The 24924-nt window shown below is 41.7% G+C and overlaps 1 protein-coding gene across 5 annotated transcripts in view; it reads left to right on the forward strand.

Annotated features, from left to right (window-relative positions):
• Window positions 1–24924, forward strand: part of ASH1L (ASH1 like histone lysine methyltransferase) — a 220747-nt gene that overhangs the window by 152005 nt on the left and 43818 nt on the right. For all 5 annotated transcript variants that reach the window (XM_073008291.1, XM_007976839.3, XM_037997810.2 and 2 more), the window contains 2 exons: window positions 9393–9487; window positions 24056–24129. In XM_073008291.1, coding sequence (XP_072864392.1) covers window positions 9393–9487; window positions 24056–24129 — 169 coding nt within the window. The remainder of the gene's footprint in view (window positions 1–9392; window positions 9488–24055; window positions 24130–24924) is intronic.

A 24924-nucleotide genomic window follows, 5' to 3' on the forward strand; every position in this document is an offset into this window, starting at 1 on the left:
AAAATTGAGTGGAAAGGATAGAGTTTTCATATACACCCTGTTCTTCATACACACAACCTGCCCACTATTGCACCATACCGTTGTGATACATGTGTTATGATCCATGTACCTACATTGACATACCATTATTACCCAAAGTCTGTAGTTACTTTAGGGTTCACTCTTGGTGGTATACATTCTATGGGTTTTGGCAAATGTATACTGACGTGTATCTACTATTGTAATATCATACAATAGAATAAAAATGAAGTGGGCCAGGTGCAATTGCTCATGCCTGTAATCCCAGCACTTTGGGAGGCTGGAGCTGGAGGATTGCTTGAGCCCAGGAGGTCAAGACCAACCTGGGCAACATAGTGAGACCTTGTCTCTACTAAAAACTTAAGAATTCAGGCCAGGCGCAGTGGCTCACGCCTGTAATCCTAACACTTTGGGAGGCCAAGGCAGGTGGACTACTTGAGGTCACGAGTTCAAGACCAGTCAGACCAACATAACAAAACCCTGTCTCTGCTAAAAATACAAAAATTAGCTGGGCATGGTGGCAGGCACCTGTAATCCCAGCTACTTGGGAGGCTGAGGCAGAAGAATCCTTTGAACCCCGGAGGCAGAGGTTGCAGTGAGCCGAGATTGCGCCATTGCAGTCCAGCCTGGGTGACAGAGCAAACCTCCGCCTCATAAATAAATAAATAAATAAAATAAAAATACACCAGGAGTGATGGTGCACACCTGTAGTCCCAGCTACTTGTGAGACTGAAGTGAGCAGATCACTTGAGCCCAGGGGTCCGAGGCTGCAGTGAATTGTGTTCGTGCCACTGCATTCCAGCCTAAGTGACAAAGCATTTTTTTGAAACCCTGTCTCAAAAAAAAGAAAGAGAAAATAATATAAACTTTTTTTGTTGTTGTTTTATGATGGAGTTGAAGCAATTCTCCTGTCTCAGCCTCCCAAGTAGCTGAGATTACAGGTGCCCACCACCATGCTTGGCTAATTTTTGTATTTTTAGTACAGACGGGGTTTCACCATATTGACCAGGCTGGTCTCAAACTCCTGACCTCAAGTGATCCGCCCGCCCCAGCTTCCCAAAGTGCTGGGATTACAGGTCTGAGCCACCATGCCTGGCCAAGATCGACCAGTTTTTAAGAGCTCAGGCTTGGCCAGGCGTGGTGGCTCATGCCTGTAATCCCAGCACTATGGGAGGCCAAGGTGGGCAGATCATGAGTTGAGGAGATCGAGACCATGCTGGCTAACATGGTGAAACTCCGTCTCTACTAAAAATACAAAAAATAAGCCGGGTGTGATGGCAGGCGACTATAGTCCCAGCTACTCGGGAGGCTGAGGCAGGAGAATGGCGTGAACCCGGTAGGTGGAGCTTGCAGTGAGCCGAGAGAGCGCCACTGCATTCCAGCCTGGGCGACAGAGACTCTGTCTTAAAAAAAAAAAACAAAAACAAAAACAAAAAAACCTCAGGCTTTTGTTGTCTTTTAGAATGCCCTTCATTTTAGATTTCTTTGATCCTATCTTCGTGATTAGATTTAGGTTTCAAAAAGTCTTGGCAGAGGTCTGGGAGAGATGGCTTATGCCTGTAATCTCAACATTTTGGGAGGCTGAGGCTGGAGGATCACTTGAGGCCTGGGGTTCAAGAGCAGCCGGGGCAACATAGTGAGTTCCAGTCTCTACAAAAATAAAAATAAATAAAACTAAAATTTAAAAATCATAGCAGGAATATTATATATGTGATACTTTATACTTCTTTTTGCATCCCACTTACTGTCCCAGAGTTGATGGTGCCATGTTTGATTATTTAGTTAAGGTGGTATCCACCAAATCTTTTCATTGTAAAGATACATTTTTTTCCATTGTAATTGGTACATAAATCATGGGTTGATATTTAAGGCTATGGCTTGTTCTCTATCAGTTTTTTTAATCTAACATTTAATCATCCATTAATTTTTTTTTCTAAGTTAGTAATTACATTGATGGTTGAAAAATAACAATTTTTGCCGGGTGTGTTGCTCACCCCTGTAATCCCAGAACTTTGAGAGGCAGATCGACTGAGGTCAGGAGTTCAAGACCACCCTGGCCGACGTGGTGAAACCCCATCTCTACCAAAAATGCAAAAATTAGCCAGGCCTGGTGGCATGCACCTGTAGTCCCAGCTTTTTGGGAGGCTGAGGCAGGAGAATCACTTGAACCCAGGAAGCAGAGGTTGTAGTGAGCTGAGATTGCGCCACTAAACTCCAGCGTGGGCAACAGAGCAAGACTCCGTCTCAAAAAAAAAAAAAAAAGAAGAAAGAGAAAAAACAGAAAATTTTATAATTCCATTATTTCTTGATTTTTTAGCTGACATTTTCTAGTGAAGATGAGCTTCTCTTTTTTTTTCTGCATAAACTCTCTTGTTTTGTTTTGTTTTGTTTGAATACCGTATAGACACATGAATTTTTTGTTTGGGTGGTTTTGTTTGTTTGTTTTTCTCCAGAGACAGGGTCTCCCTATGTTGCCCAGGCTTGACTCCAACTCCTGGGCTCAAGAAGTCCTTCTGCCCCAGCCTCCCAAAGTGCTCGGAGGCATAAGCTATCATGCTTGGCATAAAATTGAATATATTATAATCTATTAGCATTTTATAGGAAACTACTCAAAATTCTCTGATTTTACCACAGGAGCCCCTTTAAACTGGCCCCTGTTTCCTTTATACGTGTCTTCAGATTACTCATCTTTGAGCACTTCCCTGCTTTCTGCTGTTTGGCATAGTGAGGATCTAGTTTTTTGTTTTGGTTTACTTTTCTGCTATTGTTTATCAGACTTTACTTGTTCTTTCTTTGGCCTGCATCTGGAATCAACTATTTCCCTCAAAGAGCTTTGGTTTCTTTTAGTGAGAATTATTATTTAGAAGTCAAAATCTGAATTTTTCATGTGCTTTTTGCTACTAGGGTATTTGTTATTGCTATGATGCCATGCTTCTAGCCCCTTTCAGTACCATGGAATGAAAAAAATGTACATGCACACATGTGTATTAATTTTATATTGCTGTTGAAGAAATTATCACAAATTTAGCAGCTTAAATATCATCCATTTATTATCTCACAGATTCCCTAGAATTGTAGTTTAGTTCTGGCTTAGTCAGGTCCTCTGTTCTGTGTTTCGTAAGGCTAGAATCAAGGTACCATCTGAGGCTGGCGCTGTTTTCCAGACTCACATGGATATAGGTAAAACTCATTTCTTTGCAGTTGTGTAATTCATGGTTGGTGGCTTGTTTCTTCAAGTCTTCAACAGAGAGAGTCTGCTTCTTTGAGACTCTGAATTTTCGTATTTTTAATAGAGACATGGTTTCACCATGTTGGCCGGGCTGGTTTTGAACTCCTGACCTCAAGTCATCCGCCCACCTCAGCCTCCCAAAGTGCTAGGATTACAGGCGTGAGCCACCACACCCGGCCACTGATAATCTTTTTTTTTTTTTTTTTTTTTTTTTTTTGAGACGGAGTCTTGCTCTGTTGCCCAGGCTGGAGTGCAGTGACCGGATCTCAGCTCACTGCAAGCTCCGCCCCCCGGGTTCCCGCCATTCTCCTGCCTCAGCCTCCCGAGTAGCTGGGACTACAGGCGCCCGCCACCTCGCCCGGCTAGTTTTTTTGTATTTTTTAGTAGAGACAGGGTTTCACTGTGTTAGCCAGGATGGTCTTGATCTCCTGACCTCGTGATCCGCCCGTCTCGGCCTCCCAAAGTGCTGGGATTACAGGCTTGAGCCACCGCGCCCGGCTGATAATCTTTTTTAACAATTTTTTTTTTTTTTTTTTTGAGACAGTCTCACTCTGTCACCCAGGCTGGCGTGCAGTGGCACGATCTCAGCTCACTGCAACCTCCTCCTTCCCGGTTCAAACGATTCTCATGCCTCAGCCTCATGGGCAGCTAGGATTAGAGGCATACACCACTACGCCCTGCTAATTTTTGTATTTTTAGTAAAGACGGGGTTTCACCTTCTTGGCCAAGGCTGGTCTCGAACTCCTTGCCTCGAGTGATCTGCCTGACTCAGCCTCCCAAAGCGCTGGGATTACAGGCGTGAGCCAACACACCCAACAAACGCTGGTATGATCTTAATATATCTTTTGTATGGGTCTGGACTGTCTCTCCATGTAAATAGTTGATTATGCTGAAATATGTAAATTTATGTTTAAGTAAAATTAGCAAAATAAATCTGTTCCAGAAAGTAGACTGTACATTGGTTGATAGATTGTTTTGAGAGAAATGTTAACATCTTTAGAAAGGTAATTTATGAAAATAGTATTTTCAAAAAAGTTTAACTGCCAGTGGAATGTAGAATAGAATTGTCATTTGTGGCTATAGAATTTATCAAATCCTAGCTTCATCAGTTACTAGTTATATGAATTTGGGCAAGTTATTGATTTGGGCAACCCTTGATCCTCAGTGTCCTCAGCTTTAAAATGGCAATGATAAATAGTGCCTGGTACTCAGTTATCAGTGGTAAAATGCTTTCCATACATGAAGTAAGCATTCAAAATACTATTTAATGTCTTACTCCACAGTCACTATATTGTAACCTTAGACGAATTACTCCTCTAAGACGCTTCCTCTTTAGAAGTAATATGTCCTCTTTTTTTTGTTTTTTGGTTTTTTTTTTTTTTTGAGACAGAGTCTTACTCTATCGCCCAGGCTGGATTGCAGTGGTGCGATCTCAGCTCACCACAACCTCTGCCTCCCAGATTCAAGTGATTCTCCCGCCTCAGCCTCCCAAGTAATTGGGACTAGAGGTGCATGCCACCACGCCCGGCTAATTTTTTGTATTTTTAGTAGAAACGGGGTTTCACCATGTTAACCAGGATGGTCTCGATCTCCTGACCTCGTGATTTGCCCACCTCAGCCTCCCAAAGTGTTGGGATTACAGGTGTGAGCCACCATGCCCAGCATATGTCCTCATTGGGATCATTATTCCCTGCCCAGATTCCTTTGAAACCTTGTTACTTCCTGCAGAATCTTTGCATAATATTTAAGTCCCACCCTCATCTTGTATAACCTATTTTTCTAGTTATTTGTCCAGTCCATAGTCCTCAAATACTTGTTCCGTTAGCCACATCTGATCATTTTCTTTACTTCCTCCATCGTACACTTTCCTCCTGGGGTTTATCCTAGATGTCTGCTCTGTGTAGTATGAACTACCTTCCCTACTTCACTTTTCCTTGTCAAAATCCCATTTATCTTTTCAAATAAGTTTTCTTAATTCTTTCCTAATTACAATTACTTTTCTTTCTCCTTTTGTAGAACTTAGTATCTTCTCCTAGTAAGCAGTGTCATGAGTTTTATCACTTTTTTTTTGGGTCGGGGGGTTGGGGTGGGACAACCTCACTTTATCACCCAGGCTAGAGTGCAGTGGTGCAATCTCGGCTCACTGCAACGTCTGTCTCCTGTGTTCAAGCAATTCTCATGCCTCAGCCTCCCAAGTAGCTGGAATTACAGGTGCCTCCACGCCTGGCTAATTTTTGTATTTTTAGTAGAGATACGGTTTAGCCATGTTGGCCAGTCTGGTCTCTAACTCCCGACCTCAGGTAATCTGCCTGCCTCAACTTCCCAAAGTGCTGGGATTACATACGTGAGCCACTGCTTCCAGCCTCAAAGTTTTATCACATTCTGATAGGTAATCTAGGTATCTGCATACGTACTTGTTTTTCCACCAAATTGTAAGCTTCTTATGGCTAGGGCCACCCTTCGTTCAACTTGGATGCCTTGTAGGACCCAGCAGCATTTTCTACGTATAGTTACTAAAATATTTGTGACTTAAAATCTCCTTAAAGAGATTTAAATGCATCTGCCCTCTCATGTGGTAACAAATATGAGGAAATTGTTTTGGTTCATCAATTTCATATTTACCCAAGATAGACATTTCAAAATGGATTAAGTGCCAAATTTTGTCCTGAAAAGTTTATAGGCTAGGCACAGTGGCTCACACCTGTAATCCTAGCACTTTGGGAGGCCGAGGCAGGCAAGTCGCTTGAGCCCAGGAGTTGAAGACCAGCCTGGGCAACATGGTGAAACACTGTGTCTACAAAAAAAAAAAAAAAAAAATCCTATCCCTTCGTGGTAGCATGCACCTGTAGTTCCAGCTACTCAGAGGGCAAGGAGGCTGAGGCAAGAGGTTCACTTGAGTCTGGGAGGTTGAGGCTGCAGCTGCAGTGAGCTGAGATCTTGCCACTGCACTCTACCCTGGGAGACCGAATGAGACCCTGTCTCAAAAAAGCAAAGAAAGAAAAATTCCTATCACCTAGCGATGTCATAGCTTTCCTAGCATTTTGGCTTTTTTGTGCATGTTTTTGTACAATGTACAGTAATTTCCTAGGCTTTCACATTCATTCACCACACACTCACTGACTCACCCAGAGCACCTTCCAGTCCTGCAAGGTCCATTCATGGTAAGTACTCTGTACTATAACGTGTACCCTTTTTTATCGTTTACCACCATATTTTTACTCTGTCTTTCCTATGTTTAGAAATGTTTAGATACACAAATACTTACCATTGTGTTACAACTGCCTGCAGTATTCAGTACAGTTACATGCTGAACAGGTGTGTAGCCTAGGACCTATAAGCTGTGCCGTCTAGGTTTGTGTAAGTGTATTCTATGATGTTCGCACAGCATTGGTCACAATGTATCACTATCAAATGACAAATGACTTTATATTTCTATCCAGAACAGTTTCTATGAGCAACATTTATTACATCTATTAAGTTATGTTTGTATTCTCCTTTGCTGTTTATAAAGTGCTTTTACATATATCTGCATTTGTGTCAGTTATGCTGTGTTTAAGTGCATCTATGTTATAGTCCTAGATTCATATTAATAGACTCAGATCATAGCAGTCTTTATAAATGTATTGTTTTTACTGGAACTTTGTTTTAAATCCAAGACAGTTTTTCTTTCCCTGTCAGTATGATTTTGATCCTATTTTTCCTCTAGTTATTTGGTACTAAATAATTTTATACTTGTTTAAATATTAATCATAATACATTTATGAGAGTAAATTAAAAATCATTTACTATTTTCCTAAAGCACATCATGTTTATTACCTGTTTTTATGAATTATCAAGATAAACTGGCCAGGTGCCGTGGCTCACGCCTGTAATCCCAATACTTTGGGAGCTGAGGCAGGCGGATCACCTGAGGTCAGGAGTTCGAGACCAGCCTGGCCAACGTGATAAAATCCTGTCTCTACTAAAAATACAAAAACTAGCCAGGCATGGTGTAATCCCAGTAGTTGGCACCTGTAATCCCGGCTACTCGGGAGGCTGAGGCACAAGAATTATTTGAACCTGGGAGGCAGAGTTGCAGTGAACCAAGATCATGCCACTGCACTCCAACCTGGGCAACAGAGTGAGACTGTGTCTCAAGAAAAAAATAAATAAATAAAGATTGTCTTCATAATGTCTTTTATGATGGCAGTCTTTCTTTTTTTTTTTTTTTTCCTGAGACAGAGTTTTGCTCTTGTTGCCTAGGCTATAGTACAATGGCGCAATCTCGGCTCACTGCAACCTCAGCCTCCGGGATTCAAGCAATTCTCCAGCCTCAGCCTCTTGAGTAGCTGGGATTACAAGTGTGCGCCACCACACCCAGGTAATTTTTGTATTTTTAGTAGAGATGGGATTTCTCCATGTTGGCCAGGCTGGTCTTGAACTCCTGACCTCAGGTAATCCACCCGCCTTGGCCTCCCAAACTGCTGGGATTACAGGCATGAGCCACCGTGTCTGGCTGGCAATCTTTCTTACGTTGATTCAGGATATAATCCATGATCATGCATTGCCTTTTGTTACCATGCTTGCTTTTTTTTTTTTCCCCTGACAGGGTCTGGCTCTGTCACTCAGGCTGGAGTGCAGTGTGCTATCTGGGCTTACTGTAGCCTCTGCCCCACCCCGGGCTCAAGTGATCCTTTCACTTCAGCCTCCCAAGTAGCTGGGACCAAAGGCATGCACTACCACACCCAGGTTTTTTTTTTTTTTTTTTTTTTTTTTTTGAGACGGTGTCTAGCTCTGTCGCCTAGGCTGGAATACAGTGGCACAATCTCACTGCAACCTCCGCCTCCCGGGTTCAAGCGATTCTCCTGCCTTAGTCTCCCAAGTAGCTGGGATTACAGGCACCTGCCACCACGCCCAGCTAGTTTTTGTATTTTTAGTAGAGACGGGGTTTTACTGTGTTGGCCAGGGCGGTCTCAAACTCCTGACTTCATAATCCATCCACCTCGGCCTCCCATAGTGCCGGGATTACAAGCGTGAGCCACCATGCCCAGCAAAAGTCAGTGTGTTATAATTTTATTAGAGGAAAGAAATATATCAGCTTTGCCTTATTCACTGGAACTTCAGGCTGGGCACAGTGGCTCACGCCTGTAATCCTAGCACTTTGGGAGGCCGAGGCAGATGGATCACCTGAGGTCAGGAGTTCAAGACCAGCCTGACCAACAGGGTGAAACCGCATCTCTACTAAAAATACAAAAATTAGCCAGGCGTGGTGACACATGCCTGTAATCCCTGCTACTTGGGAAGCTAAGGCAGGAGAACTGCTTAAACCTGGGAGACGGAGGTTGCAGTGAGCTGAGATCATGTCATTGCACTCCAGCCTAGGTGACAAGAGCGAAACTCCATCTGGGAAAAAAAAAAAAGAATTAAGTGGAGCTTTAAGCTAAAATATAGTCATGATTAAATAAGGCTCTTCTAAGGCCCTTTTTTCTCATTTTTGTTTTTTGTTTTCCTTCTTTTTTTCCCCTTTATATATTTTATGAAATCTCTTGAGATCTCATTTTAAACTTTAGGAAACAAACCAATAATGTGAGTAGAAGACACAAGGCTAGAGAGACATGGTGGAATAAAAGCAAGAGAACAATATAGTGAGTAGATGTTGAGCAAGAAACTGAGGTTTTGAAGCTTAAATCTCCTTCCCAACTACTAAAATCAAGGCAAGTCACTCAGTCTTATACAGCATCTTTCCACTTACCTACTTCACAGTATTGATATAAAGTAACCAAATATAAGGCAGTCATTGTAATCAGATCTAAAATTTGTGTTCCTTCTCCAAAACTGTTGGAGAAAATAAAAGAGCCTCTTTCTTTTCTTTCTTTTTTTAAAAAATAGAGACAGGGTCTCACTTGTTACCCAGGCCAGTCTCAAATTCCTGGGCTCAGGCAGTCCTCCCACCTCAGCTTCCCAAAGTGTTGGGATTACAGACATGAACCCCCATGCCCAGCCAAGAGCCTCTTTCTTAAAGACAATTTCAGAAGTAAAGATTTTTTTAAAAAATTTTTCAATGTACTTGGTACCCTCTCCTCGTAGAATGATCTGTTATCTGTATTTGACTACAGGAAGAAATTTCTTTGCCTCTGACTGTTTCCCGTTCTTTTTTTAATCACAGCCCAAAGAGTCGATTGATCCAATTAAAGAAAGAGAAGCTGGAGTATACTCCAGGAGAGCATGAATATGGATTATTCCCAGCGCCCATTCATGTTGGTAAGTACTAAGTCCACACAATATATTGCTGAGAAGAAACAGTATTTCCTGGGTTTGAGGGAAATGTCTTTTTAATCTTGTTATTATTTCTGTTTCTCCAGTGGGATCAAGCTTTTCTTTACCATTTTACTTAAACTTACTCTGAAGAATTTTTTTTTTTTTTTTGAGACAGAGTCTCGCTCTGTCGCCCAGGCTGGAGTGCAGTGGCCGGATCTCAGCTCACTGCAAGCTCCGCCTCCCGGGTTTAGGCCATTCTCCTGCCTCAGCCTCCCGAGTAGCTGGGACTACAGGCGCCGCCACCACGCCCGGCTAGTTTTTTGTATTTTTTAGTAGAGACGGGGTTTCACCGTGTTAGCCAGGATGGTCTCGATCTCCTGACCTCGTGATCCGCCCGTCTCGGCCTCCCAAAGTGCTGGGATTACAGGCTTGAGCCACCACGCCCGGCCCTACTCTGAAGAATTTTGTACACTGTTTGATAGTCAGGGGTTCACAGTGGCATAAATCTTGTTCACTGGAGCCTTAATAAATAACACTGGGCCGGGCATGGTGGCTCATGTCTATAATCCTAGCACTTTGGGAGGCCAAGGCAGGTGGATTGCTTGAGCCCAGGAGTTGATGGCCTGGGCAACTTGGTGACACTCTGTCTCTACAAAAAATAAGAAAGTTAGCTGGGTGTGGTGGCACAGGTCTGTAGTCCCAGCCACTCTGGAGGCTGAGGTGAGAGGATCACCCAAGCCTAGGAGGTTAAGGCTATGGTGAGTCGTGATCCTGGCACTGCACTCTAGCCTGAGTTGACAGAGAGAAATCCTATCTCTAAAAAAAATTAAATAAATAACACTATGTCTCTACTTTTTGTTTCCCTAGTTATGTCATCTAGGAAAAACCAAGTAGTTAGCCGTTCAGTGTCAAATACTTTCCACGTTCAAAAACAGATGATTTATACACACATATGATCAGAGAAAGAGGCTCCACTGTTTTTACTGAGTATTTATCTGCTTGAAAATGGAGTGATATTTATTCTACTGTTCATTCTTGGCAAAAATGTCAAGGCTTTGTTTAGCATTTGGATTGTAGTACCTTCTAGGACCCTATTATTGAGCTTATCAGATAAGTAAAAGGTACCAAGAAGTCATTCTAAGTTCCTCCCATTTTTTTTCTGTCCCTTATCCAGTTCATCTCCAAGTTCTGTTGTGTTTCTATACCTGAAATATATCCGACTTCTCTCCAAATCCCATTGCTATCTCTCAAGTCTGTGACAGTAGTATCTTTTCTTCAGGCTGCTGCAATGGCCATCTAACAGATCTATTTCCAGTTGTGTTTCCATGTGGCCCAGCCTCTACTCAGTAAAAACAGAAATTGTTTTTTAACCTAACCCAGATCATACTTAAAACCTTTGCATGGCTTACCATCAGATTAAAAAGCAAATTTTTTGACTTGAATGATCTGGTTCCTGATTACCCCATCTCTCTCCATTTATTCATTCCCATCTCAATCTTATTCACTATATTGTATCATACTGGCCTTCTTTCAGTTTCTAGAACATAGCAAGCTTTTTCCCACCGGAGGGTCGTTATGCTTGTTATTCCCATTGCCTGAGAAGCTCTTTTTCAGAGTCTTCCCATGGTTGGTTTCTGCTACTCTTTTAAGGATGATCTTAATGTCAGTATCAGCTTCAATACCATTTTCTTTAAAATAATTTTCCTGATTGTCTCACCAAAAGAGGCTTCACCTCTCTTTGTTGTAGGTAACATCACTCTCTATATCTGTAATTACAATATTTATTTATTTATCTGTCTCCTCCATTAGATTATAATCTCCGGTAGTACAGGATCATTGTCCTTCTTACTCTCCCTGGATTTCCCAGTACCTGGTACATAATAGAAGTTTATCAAATATTTGCCATACAAATGAAAGAAAAGGAGAAGGCTGGGCGCGGTGGCTTACGCCTGTAATCCCAACACTTTGGGAGGCCTAGGCAGGCAGATCACAAGGTCAGAGATCGAGACCATCCTGGTTAACACAGTGAAACCCCATCTCTACTAAAAAGTACAAAAAATTAGCTGGCCATGGTGGCGGGCGCCTGTAGTCCCAGCTACTTGGGAGACTGAGGCAGGAGGATGGCGTGAACCCGGGAGGCGGAGCTTGCAGTGAGCGGAGATCGCGCCACTGCACTCCTGCCCGGACAACAGAGTGAGACTCTGTCTCAAAAAAAAAAGAAAAGAAGAAATTAGGATAAAATATTGAATGTAGATGATAGGTTTTCTTCACATATTCGGTTTGTTTAAACAAAATTGCTTTAAAGGGGTTCATTAAACACATAGTATGAAACCAGGAGCACCTTAATTGTATACTTGATGTTGATTCTATGTCTTGTAGTGTTTTTTTCAACTATGATTCTCTTGACCCTCTTGACTGTGGAGCTCTTGTTTATATTCTGATTAGCTAATCCCCTTTTCTCCCTGAGAGAGTTCAGTACCAGCAGAGTTTTTTCATCAGCAGACATAAACAAGTTCTTCAGTAAAGATTAGTTTGCTTGAATTATTCTGTGTTGGGTGGCTGTAGACAGATTTAACTACAACATGAAGTTACAAGGTTTAATTCGCAGCTACATAAACTTTACGTGTGCTTACTTAATGAAGGTAAGAGTAAGTTCCTTATTCTCTAGAATTAGTGCCAAAGCTCTTTTGAAAGAGTCTTTTGTATTTACTAATGAGATCATAGCAGTGGAAGCAGGCTCTCAGCAAATTTAAAATCTGCTTATGATAAATAGGCTTTGAAAATAAGAACTAGGCTGGGCGCAGTGGCTCACACTTGTAATCCCAGCACTTTGGGAGGCTGAGGTGGGTGGATCACTTGAATCCAGGAGTTCAAGATCACGCCATTGCACTCCAGCATGGGTGACAAGAGTGAGACTCCATCTCCAAAAAAAAAAAAAAAAAAAACAAGAAAAGAAAAAAAAAAAAAGACTAGGAATTCTACTTTTGTTATTGAAAGAGTAGATTATATCAGGCTCACTCTCCCGGGAATAACAATTATCCACCTGTAATCCCAGCACTTTGGGAGGCCGAGGCTGATGGATCACCTGAGGTCAGGAATTCAAGACTAGCCTGGCCAACATGGTAAAACCCCATCTTCACTAAAAATACAAAACTTAGCTGGACGTAATGGTGCATGCCTGTAGTACTGGCTCCTCAAGAGGCTGAGGCACAAGAATCACTTGAACCTGGGAGGCAGAGGTTGCAGAGAGCCAAGATCATGCCACTCCACTCCAGCCTGGGCAACAGAGCAAGACTCTCAAAAAAATAAATAAGAAAAAAAATTCATCAACTGGACAAATTTAAAACATAGTAATCCTAAGTCACTGGAGAGCAATCAAAAGCAGGCACAAACTGAAGAAAAATCAATAATTAGAAGAGGAGAAGCACACTGGTTGCATTTCCCACTTGTATAGCTCTTTGTCTGTGGCCAGGTCCCAGTTAGCAGTACAAGTAAGCACTTAGAAACCTTGAATCTTACTGATTATTTAAGGGCCATGTTTCAGGACAGCTACGGCAGCAGGAAAGTGAAGGATAAAATGCTAATAGGGGAAACTGCAAATTTTGCATATAAACTCAAGCCACATATCTAGGTAACTGACCCCTAAATTATGTATGTATAGCCAGAATTCAGTAAAGTTGCTAAGACTAAAGATACTAAGTAGGGATTTCAGCTACTGCCTACCCCATGAAAGACAGTGTTACAGATTTTGGTTCACCCACAGTAACTGCTTGCTCTAATGCAAAGAAAAACTTCTTTTCTTTTCTTTCTTATTTTTTATTTTTTTTCTGTTTTTTTGAGATGGGAGTCTCATTGTGCTGCTGAGGCTCAAGTGCAGTAGTGCAATCTTGGTTCACTGCAGCCTCTGCCTCCTAGGCTCAAGTGATTCTTCCACTTCAGCCTCCCAAATAGCTGGGACCACAGGCATGCACCACCACACCTGGCTAATTTTTTTGTAGTTTTGATAAAGATGGGGTTTCACCATGTTGCTCAAACTCCTGAGTTCAAGCAATTTGCCCACCTCAGCCTCCCAAAGTGCTGGAATTACAGGCATGAGCCACTGCACCTGGCCGAAACCAGTTCTTTTCATAGGATAATAACACAATTGAGAATCTCTGCAATGTATTACTTATAATGTCCATAATTCAATCCAAAATTACTGGACGTTAATAAACATGAAAATATAACTCATATTAAGAGAGAAGGCAGTCAACACTGACAATTTCCAAGGTCATCCAGATGCTGAAAATAGCAGACAAGGATTTTAAAGTCACTGTTATAACTGTGTTCAAGGATGTAAAGGAAAATATGCTTATTATGAATAAGCAGATAAATCTTAAAAATGGAAACATAAAAATTTTAAAATGAACAATAGCCAAATGAAAGTCCCAGAACTAAAACATATATGTCTGAAATTTTAAAACACAAAATATAGATTTAATAACAGATTGAAGATGGGAGAAGTGTCAGTTGAACTTGAAAGTATATGAATATAAACTGTCAGCCAGGTGTGATGGTTCACACCTGTAATGCCAGCACTTTGGGAAGCAGGTGGATCACCTGAGGTCAGGAGTTCGAGATCAGCCTGGCCAACATGGCAAAACTCCGCCTCTGCCAAAAATACAAAAATTAGCTGGGTGTAGTGGCATGCACTTGTATTCCCAGCTACTCAAGAGGCTGAGGCAGGATAATCGCTTGAGCCCAGGAGGCAGAAGTTACAGTGAGCAGAGATTGTGCCACTGTACTCCAGACTGGGCAACAGAGCAAGACTCCATCTCAAAAAAAGAAAAAATGTGTCCAGGTGCAGTGGCTCATGCCTATAATCCCAGCACTTTGGGAGGCGGAGGCGGGCGGATCAGCAGGTCAGGAGATTGAGACCATCCTGGCTAACACGGTGAAACCCCATCTCTACTAAAAGTACAAAAAAAAAAATTAGCCGGGCGTGGTGGCGGGCGCCTGTAGTCCCAGCTACTCAAGAGGCTGAGGCAGGAGAATGGTGTGAACCCGGTAGGTGGAGCTTGCAGTGAGCCGAGATCACGCCACTGCACTCCAGCCTGGGTGACAGAGCAAGACTCCATCTCAAAAATAAAAAAGAAAGAAAGAAAAAGAAAAAGGGGGGAAAAATTACTGCAGATGTCTTTAATAAGATAAGAAAATTCCTTTTTAGGTCTGAGAGCTTTCTGCAGAAGTCTTTAGAATGAATTTTGTTCTATAGTTGTTTTTTTTTTTTTTCTCTTAAAGTCTTTGTCAGGTTTTGTATTAGGCGTAGACTAGTCTCATTAAATTAGTTGGAAAATTAGTTTTCTCCTCTGTTTTCTGGAGGACTGGTATTACTTCTTTCTCAAATATATACCAGGCTTCACTAGGGAAGCCATTTAGAACTGAAATTTTTTATGTGAATAATATGGTAAGGTACTCAATTTATTTGAAAGATATAGACTATTCAGATGTTCATCTTGACTCGGTTTTGATACGTTGTATTTCTAAAGGAACTTGTCCATTTTATCTAAATTATTAAAGATATTGGTATAACATTATTTATAACATCCCCTTATTAGTCTCTTAATGAGTCTAGGACTTATAGTGAGATCAGCTTTTTTTATTTTGGATACTGGTAAGCCACCACACCCGGCCTGATATCATTCTTAATGGTGAAATGTTGAATGCTTCCTCCTAAGATTGGAAAGAAGAGTTGTCCACTCTTGACTCAGCATTGTATGGATGTTCTAGGCAGTGTATTAAGTCAAGAAGATGAGTAAGAGTCATCATAATGATCAGGAAGCAAGAAATGAAACTGTTTCTGTTTATAGGTGACATGATTGTTTATATAAAAAAAAAAATCCAAAGAGATCACACCAAAAAAAAAAAAAAGCTACTGGTAGTAGTAGCAAGATTACTGGAAAATCATCAGTATTAAAATATCAATTGTATACTCTGAACATTTGATGTGGCAGTCATGCTCCTTGGTATTTTCTCGAATAATCTGAAAACATGTCTATTGAAAAGAAAAACCTGCACACAGATGTGTGTTTTGTTTTTGTTTTTGTTTTCTTTTGAGATGGAGTCTCGCTCTGTTGCCCAGGCTGGAGTGCAGTAGTGCAATCTTGGCTCTCTGCATTCTCCTCCTCCTGGGTTCAAGCAATTCTTGCACCTCAGCCTCCTGAGTATCTGAGACTGCAGGCATGCACCACCGCTCCCAGCTAATTTTTATATTTTTAGTAGAGACAGTGTTTCACCATGTTGGCTAGGCTGGTCTCGGACTCCTAACCTCAAGTGATCCACCCACCTCGGCCTTCCAAAGTGCTAGAATTACAGGCATGAGCCACCACGCCTAGCCTCTTTTTTAAAGCCTTAAATAAACATATATTCAGATAATATAAATATATATATCCAAGTAAAGGGTTTATTTTGGAATAATATACAATAATTAGGCTTGGTGTGGTGCAAAGGCATGGGCAAAGACTTCATGACGATGCCAAAAGCAATTGCAACACAAGCAAAAATGGACATAGAATCAAAGAACTTCTGCACAGCAAAATAAACTATGAACAGAGTAAACAAACAACCTATAGATTGGGAGAAAATTTTTGCAAACTGCATCTGACAAAGATCTAATATCCAGCATCTATAAGGAACTTAAATATACAAGAAAAAACCCCATTAAGAAGTGGGCAAGGCTGGGCGCAGTGGCTTACGCCTGTAATCCCAGCACTTTGGGAGACCAAGGCAGGCAGATCACTTGAGGTCAAGAGTTTGAGACCAGTTCGGCCAACATGGTGAAACCCCGTCTCTACTAAAAAAAAATACAAAAATTAGCTGGGCTTGGTGGTACGTGCCTGCAATCCCAGCTATTTGGGAGGCTGAGACAGGAGAATGCTTGAACTCCGGGCAGCAGAGATTGCAGTGAGCCAAGATAGTGCCACTCCACTCCAGCCTGAGCAACAGAGTGAGTCCGTCTCAATGAAACAATAATAATAATAAAATTTTTTTAAAGACACTTGGCCAGGTGCAGTGGCTCACATCTGTAATCCCAGCACTTTGGGAGGCCAAGGCAGACAGATCACTTGTCAGGAGTTTGAGACCAGCCTGGCCAACATGGTGAAACCCCATCTCTACTAAAAAAAAAAATACAAAAATTAGCTGGGCATGGTGGTGTATGCCTGTAATCCCAGCTATTCAGGAGGCTGAGACAGGAGAATTGCTTGAACTCCAGGTGGCAGAGGCTGCAGTGAGCCAAGATCGTGCCACTCCACTCCAGCCTGGGCAATAGAGTAAGACTCCATCTCAAAAAAACAATAATAATAATAAAAATGTTTTAAAGACTCTTGGCCAGGCATAGTGGCTCACATCTGTAAACCCAGCACTTTGGGAGGCCAAGGCAGGCAGATCACCTGAGGTCAGGAGTTTGAGACCATTGGCCAACATGGTGAAACCCCATCTCTACTTGAAATACAAAAAAATTAGCTGGGCGTGGTTGTGGGCTTCTGTAATCCCAGCTACACGGGAGGCTGAGGCAGGAGAATCACTTAAAGTCAGGAGGCAGAGGTTGCAGTGAGCTGAGATTACACCACTGCACTCCAGCCTGGGTGACAGAGCAAGACTCCATCTCCAAAAAAAAAGGTGGGCAAAGGACATGAACAGACACTTCTCGAAAGACATATACGTGGCCAACAATCATATGTCTCTCCCTCCACTGCCATGGTGTCAGAGGAGGTGTAGCCGAGTCACTTTTACCAACACCTAGCAATAACATAACTACCCCACCACAATGTCAGTGGAGACCCCTTGGGGAATTGGAATTCTAACCGTTCCCTAGCAGTAATGGGGAGCTTCCCCATCCCCCAACACTCAGGTTTCAGTGGAGACCTAGTAAGCAACTTGGAATTTACTTACAGCTGGCAGTAATGAGGCAGCTTTATCCCTTTTCTGCTGGAGCAGTTTCAGAAAAAGCCAGCTAAAATACAAATTTCATAAAATCTAGAGCCCCTACTGCAAAAGTGTTTAGCTTTGAATTTAAAATCACATGTTATTTGACAAGCATGGTGGCTCATGCCTGAAATCCCAGCACTTTGGGAAGACAGTGTATGTCCACACCAAGACGTTAGAATTATCTGGCAAATTTTTAAAGCAATCTTGATAAAAATGCCTTAGCGGGCAATTGTGAACATACTTGAAACAAATCAAGAAATAGAAGAAGATAATTTTTCATATTTTATTTTATTTTATTTACTTATTTTAATTTTTTGAGACAGGGTCTTGCTTGTTGCCCAGTCTGGAATGCAGTGGCTTAATCTCGGCCCACTGTAGCCTCCGCCTCCAAAGTTCAAGTGATTCTCCTGCCTCAGCTTCCTGAGTAGCTGGGGTTACAAGCATGTGCCACCACACCCGGCTAATTTTTGTATTTTTTTTTTTTTTTTTGAGACAGAGTCTTGCTCTGTCGCCCAGGCTGGAGTGCAGTGGCCGGATCTCAGCTCACTGCAAGCTCCGCCTCCCGGGTTTACGCCATTCTCCTGCCTCAGCCTCCCGAGTAGCTGGGACTACAGGCGCCCACCATCTCACCCGGCTAGTTTTTTTTGTATTTTTTAGTAGAGACGGGGTTTCACCGTGTTAGCCAGGATGGTCTCGATCTCCTGACCTCGTGATCCGCCCGTCTCGGCCTCCCAAAGTGCTGGGATTACAGGCTTGAGCCACCGCGCCCGGCCTAATTTTTGTATTTTTAATAGAGACGGGATTTCACCATGTTGGCCAGACTGGTCTCGAACTCCTGACTTCAAGTGATCCGCCTGCCTTGCCTCCCAAAATGGTGGGATTACAGGAGTGAGCCACTGCACCTGGCCAATAATTTTTTTAAATTAGAATTTTTATAACTGATTCAGTAATTGAAATAAAAAGTTCAGAGACTTTATGAGAGAAATTGAACCAGAAAAAAAAAAAAAAAAAAACGTGCAGAGATAGACTTAACAGCAGAATGAATGGGACAGAGAAAATAATCTATGAACTATAAGATAGAATAATACATATTACTCAGTGTAAACATAGAAAATAGACTTAAAAAAAAAGACTGAGGGGCTTGTGAGAATATGACAAAAAAAGCAAATGTGTGTTATCAGAGTCATGGAGAGAAAAAAAAGGGCATAGATGAAAAGCACCTTAGTAAATAACGACTGGAAACTTACCAAATTTGGCAAGAGAGAGAAATCTCTGTATGCCAGAAGGTTAGCAGACTCCAAACAGGATAAATTCAAACAAATATATGCCGAGACAGATAATCACATTTCAGAACACTAACAAAACAATTTTAGGCTGGGCGAGATAGGTTGCACCTGTAATACCAAATACTTTGGGAGGCTGATTGCCTGAGCTCAGAAGTTTGAGACCACCCTGGGCAACATGGTGAAACCCTGTCTCTACAAAACATACAAAAAAAATTTGCCACACATGGTGGCACATGCCTGTCATCACAACTACTCAGGAGAGCGAGTCTCAGAAAAAATAAAAAACAAAACAAAAAGAAACACCAGTTTTAAAGTAATGACAGAGAAATTACCGTTACCTATAGGGATAAAACAATTCAAATGTAGATTTCTCATCTGAATCTATGGAGGCCAAATGGAAGTGACACAACGTTTTTCACATCCTGAAAGCAAAGAATTGTCAGCTCCAAATTTTCTAACCAATGAAAGTATCTGTCAGGAATTAAGAAGAAATGAAGGCATTCTTAGATTAAGGAAAATTAAGAGAGTTTGTTGCCAACAGATGTACCCTATGAGTAAAGGAAGTTCTGTGAACAGAACGGAAACAGTTTTTTAAAAAGACACTTTGGAACATTAGGAAGGAAGAATATGGTAAGCAAAAACATGGATATATACAATAGGCTTTCCTTCTCCTCTTGAGTTTTTTCTAAGTTGTGTTTAATCATTGAAGCAAAAAGTTTTAACACTGCTGTATTGTTTTAACTACTTTATTAAGACACAATTCACAGACTATCCAATTTACTCTTTTAAAATAGACTGTGGTTTTTTATGTACTACATTTGTTTAACTTCCAGTAAATTAAGTGTCAATTAAGTGACAGTTCAGTGTCTTTAAGTACATTCACATTGTTGTATGACCATGACTGCTATCCATCCCCAGAACTTTTTCATCATCCCTTACCATAACTCTGTACCCATTAAACTGTAACTCTCCATTCTCTCTTCCCCTCAGCCTCTGGTAATCACTGTCTATTTCTTTGAAAATGGGATTGTATATAATACCTGTTATTTTGTGTCTGCCTTAATTCACTTGGTATAATGTCTAAGTTTCATCCGTATTGTAGTACCAGTATTATCATGTGTTGCTTAACCATAGGAATACGTTCTGAGAAATGCATTGTTAGGCAATTTTATAATTATGTAAACATAGAATGTACTTACATAAACTTAAATAGTATAGCCTAACCAGGCTGTATGGTATAGCCTCTTGCTCCTAAGCTACAAACCTGTACATCATGTTACTGTACTGAATACAGTAGTCAGTTGTGACACAGTGGTATTTACATATCTAAATGTAGAAAAGGTACAGTAAAAATATAATATAAAGGATAAAAATGGCCGCCCACTATGGGGCACTTACCTGAATGGAGCTTACAGGACTGTGATTGAGTGGAGGGTCAGTGATTGAGTGGAGAGTGAATGTGAAGGCCTAGGACATCACTGTATACTGTAGATTTTATAAACACTGCACACTTAGGCTACATTAATTTTTTTTTTCCTCAATAGTAAATTAATCTTAGCTTTCTGTAGCTTTTTTACTTTATAAACTTTTTATTTTTTTTAACATTTTGCTTCATAATAACTTAGCTTTAAACATGAACACATTATACAGCTGTACAAAAAAAATTTATGTCCTTATTTTATAAGCTTTATTTTTAACATTTTTTCTTCTTTTTAAACTTTTTTAGTTAAAAGGGAAAACAGGGCCGGGCATGGTGGCTCATGCCGTAATCCCAGCACTTTGGGAGGCCAGAGCGGGCAGATCACTTGAGTCCAGGAGTTTGAGACCAGCCTGGGCAACATGGGAAGACCCTGTCTACAAAAAATAAAAAATTAGCCCGGCATGGTGGCATGTGCCTGTATTGCCAGCAACTTGGCAGGCAGAAGTGAGAGGATCGCTTTAGTCTGGGAGGTCGAGGCAGCAGTGAGCCATGATCCTGCTATTGTACTCCAGCCTGAGTGACAGAGTGAGACCCTGTCTCAAAATAAAAAAAAGAAAAAAGAGAAATCTAAGACACAAACCCACATTAGCCTAGGCCTACCCAGGGGCAGGATCATCAATATCACTGTTTTCTCCCTCTATGTCTTGTTCTACTGAAAGGTCTTCAGGGGCAGTAACACTCATGGAGCTGTCATCTGATATGGTAATAATGTCTTCTGGAGTATCTCCTGAAGGATCTGCCTGAGACTGCTTTTGTTATGTTTCTTTTTTTTTTTTTTTTTTTTTTTTTTTTTTTAAAGACAGAGTCTCGCTCTGTCGCCCAGACGGGAGTGTAGTAGCGTGATCTCAGCTCACTGTAAGCACCGCCTCCCGGGTTCATGCCATTCTCCTGCCTCAACCTCCCGAATACCTGGGACTACAGGCGCCCGCCACCACACCTGGCTAATTTTTTGTATTTTTAGTAGAGACAGGGTTTCACCATGTTAGCCAGGATGGTCTTGATCTCCTGACCTCGTGATCTGCCTGCCTTGGCCTCCCAAAGTGCTGGGATTACAGGTGTGAGCCACCACGCCCAGCCTGGTTTGGTCTTTTGAGACAGAGTCTGTGCTGTTGCCCACTGGAGTGTAATGGCACGATCTGGGCTTACTGCAGCCTCTGCCTCCCAGTTTGAGCGATTCTCCTGCTTCAGCCTCCCAAGTAGCTGGGACTACAGATGTACACCACCACACCCAGCTAATTTTTGTGTTTTTAGCAGAGATGGGCTTTCACCATGTTGGCCAGGCTGTTCTCGAACTCCTGACCTCAAGTGATCCACCTGCCTTGGCCTCCCGTAGTCCTGGGATTACAGATGTGGGCCACCACTCCTGGCAAGGCTGGTTTTGTTTTGTTTTGTTTTGTTTTTGAGACCATGTCTCGCTCTGTTGCCTAGGCTGGAGTGCAGTACATGACCTTGGCACACTGCAACCTCCACCTCCACCTCTACCTCCCGGGTTCAAGCGATTCTCTTACTTCAGCCTCCCAAGTAGCTGGGATTACAGGCATGTGCCACCACACCCAGCTAATTTTTGTATTTTTAGTAGAGTTGGGGTTTCACCATGTTGGCCAGGCTGGTCTTGAACTCCTGACTGCAAGTGATCTGTCTGCCTCAACCTTCCAAAGTGTTGGGATTACAGGCATGAACTGTTGCGCCCAGCCAAGGGTGGTTTTTCGTTTGTTTGATTTTTGGTTTTTTTGGGTTTTTTTTTGAGACGGAGTCTCGCACTATCGCCCGGGCTGGAGTGCAGTGGTGCAATCTTGGCTCACTGCAACCTCTGCCTCTCAGGTTCAAGCAGTTCTCCTGCCTCAACCTGCCGAGTAGCTGGGATTACAGGCGCCAACCACCAAGCCCAGCTAATTTTTTGTTTTTTTTTTTGTTTGTTTGTTTTTTTTTTTGGAGACAGAGTCTCGCTCTGTCACCCAGGCTGGAGTGCAGTGGTGTGATCTTGGCTCACTGCAAGCTCTGCCTCCCGGGTTCACGCCATTCTCCTGCCTCAGCCTCCCGAGTAGCTGGACTACAGGCGCCTGCCACCACGCCCGGCTAATTTTTTTGTGTTTTTAGTAGAGACGGGGTTTCACCATGTTAGCCAGGATGGTCTCAATCTCCTGACCTCGTGATCCACCTGCCTCGGCCTCCCAAAGTGCTGGGATTACAGGTGTGAGCCACCATGCCTGGTCAATTTTTTGTATTTTTAATACAGACAGGGTTTCACTGTGTTGGCCAGCCTTGTCTCCAACGCCTGACCTAGTAATCCACCCGCCTCAGCCTCCCAAAGTGCTGGGATTATAGGCATGAGCCAGCGTGCCCAGCCAAGGCTGTTTTTTAATAAACAGGAGTATACTCTAATGATGAAAAGTATAGTATATTATTTACATAAACCAGTAACAAAGCCATTTTATCAAGGATTATGTATTATACCTAATTATGTCTGCTATGCTTGTATTCAACTGGTAGTGCGATAGGTTTGTTTACAGCAGCATCACCACAAACATATGATTAACACTTTGTACTGCAAAGTTACAACAGCTAGGAGGAATTTTTCAGCTCCCTTATTACCTTCTGGGACCACCATCATATATGCAGTCCATTGTTGACTAAAACAGCACATGACTATATGTATAAGAATTTCATTCTTTTGGTCAGGTGTGGTGGCTCATGCCTGTAATCCCAGCACTTTGAGAGGACGAGGCAGGCAGACCACCTTAGGTTGGGAGTTCAAGACCAGCCTGACCAACATGGAGAGACCCTGTCTCTACTTAAAAAAAAAAAAAAAAAAAATTACAAAATTAGCTGGTCGTAGTGGCGCATGCCTATAATCCCAGCTACTCAGGAAGCTGAGGCAGGAGAATCGCTTAAACCCAAGCGGCAGAGGTTGCAGTGAGCCGAGATCGTGCCATTGCACTCCAGCCTGGGCAGCAATAGCAAAACCTCCTCTCAAAAAAGAAGAAAAAGGCCGGGCGCGGTGGCTCAAGCCTGTAATCCCAGCACTTTGGGAGGCCGAGACGGGCGGATCACGAGGTCAGGAGATCGAGACCATCCTGGCTAACATGGTGAAACCCCGTCTCTACTAAAAAAATACAAAAAACTAGCCGGGCGTGGTGGCGGCGCCTGTAGTCCCAGCTACTCGGGAGGCTGAGGCAGGAGAATGGCGTAAACCCAGGAGGCGGAGCTTGCAGTGAGCTGAGATCCAGCCACTGCACTCCAGCCTGGGCGACAGAGCCAGACTCCGTCTCAAAAAAAAAAAAAAAAAAAAAAAAAAAAAAAAGAAGAAAAAAGAATTTCATTCTTTTTTAAGGCTGAATAATTTTATATGAAACAAAAACAAAAAAATCGAACAAAATTACTAAGTACTATTTCAATAGGTAGGAAAAAATGTTAAAAGATCATAAATTTGCCTGGAAAACTTCTCAAGTTATTTAAACAAGAATTTCTCCTTTTTGTAATCAACCTTAGGTTATGCGTAATAATGGAGAGCAGGTGCCAGATGTTCTACCCTTAATAATTTTTAATAATAATAAAATATTTAATAAGCTTCATAATGACCTGTGTGTTATTGGTTGTAGTTTTGCTATATTTGTTGTTTTATGTAGACTATTATACTTAAAATATATCTTTAGCCTATATCATGTGAAGTATAGTGGGAAAGAATAGCTAAAATTAAAAATTAGTGGTGGAAAAATCCTTAAATAATTAAATCTTTATTTTTTTAGTCAGTACATATGAGTTCTTGTAGCTGTTTGACCCTTTTGTATAAGCAAATATCAGAATAGGTACTGAAATTGATAGTGTTTTTTGTTTCAGGAAAGTATCTAAGACAAAAGAGAATTGACTTCCAGCTTCCTTATGATATCCTTTGGCAGTGGAAACACAATCAGGTACAGAGAGCCTGTTTTATCAGGTTTCATTCTTAAATGGTAAAGGGGGAGGGGAAATGCTGTTTTTCTTTCTCCTTGTTATGTTTTCGTCTTAGGAGATTTTCAGAAGTGTCCCTGTGAAGGTTAGAACTAAGAAAAATGAATTTGCATCCATATTTAATGTGACCTTTTTGCCTTTACTCTTACTACAAAATAGCAGTGGGTTGCTGCTTTCCCAGGCAACCTTCTGTTGTTATTCTGGACTTTTATTTTGGTAGCCAATATTTTGTTCTGTAAGAATTCTATCTGATGCAAGTCTCAGGAGAATTTAGATGTATTGCCAGTAGCACTAAGAAATTTCAGACTTTATTTTTGTTGGCTCCTTCTTATCAGTTTGAAATTTATTTTTCACATGCAAAAGAGATTCTTCTACCAAAGGAAGCAGGGAAATGTTTAACACTCTTGCACTTTTGAAAGATCTTTAAATATATTGGTAACTAAAAATAGGAAGGTGCTGGTTTTTTTCTCTTGCTTCCCAAATTGAAAAGTTTCCCCCAGTGATTTCTGTATTAGCTTATAGCACCCAGGTCCCATATTATGAACGACCATTGGGAAATAGAAATAGTCACGCAATTGAGATGAATAGATTTCCTGAGTTCTGTCAAAATGCCACCAAAAGTTAATTTTGGAAAGCCAAAATTGACATTCCCCTCTTCATTCTCTTCTCCAATGGCCTCTCTTGAATTCGGAGAGTATTAATATGTTAGGTATTTGTCTCAGTTTTTAGCAATGAAGGAGAGAATGCTTTGAACATAC

This window comes from Chlorocebus sabaeus, chromosome 20 (assembly GCF_047675955.1).
Source record: "Chlorocebus sabaeus isolate Y175 chromosome 20, mChlSab1.0.hap1, whole genome shotgun sequence".
Lineage (NCBI taxonomy): Eukaryota > Metazoa > Chordata > Mammalia > Primates > Cercopithecidae > Chlorocebus > Chlorocebus sabaeus.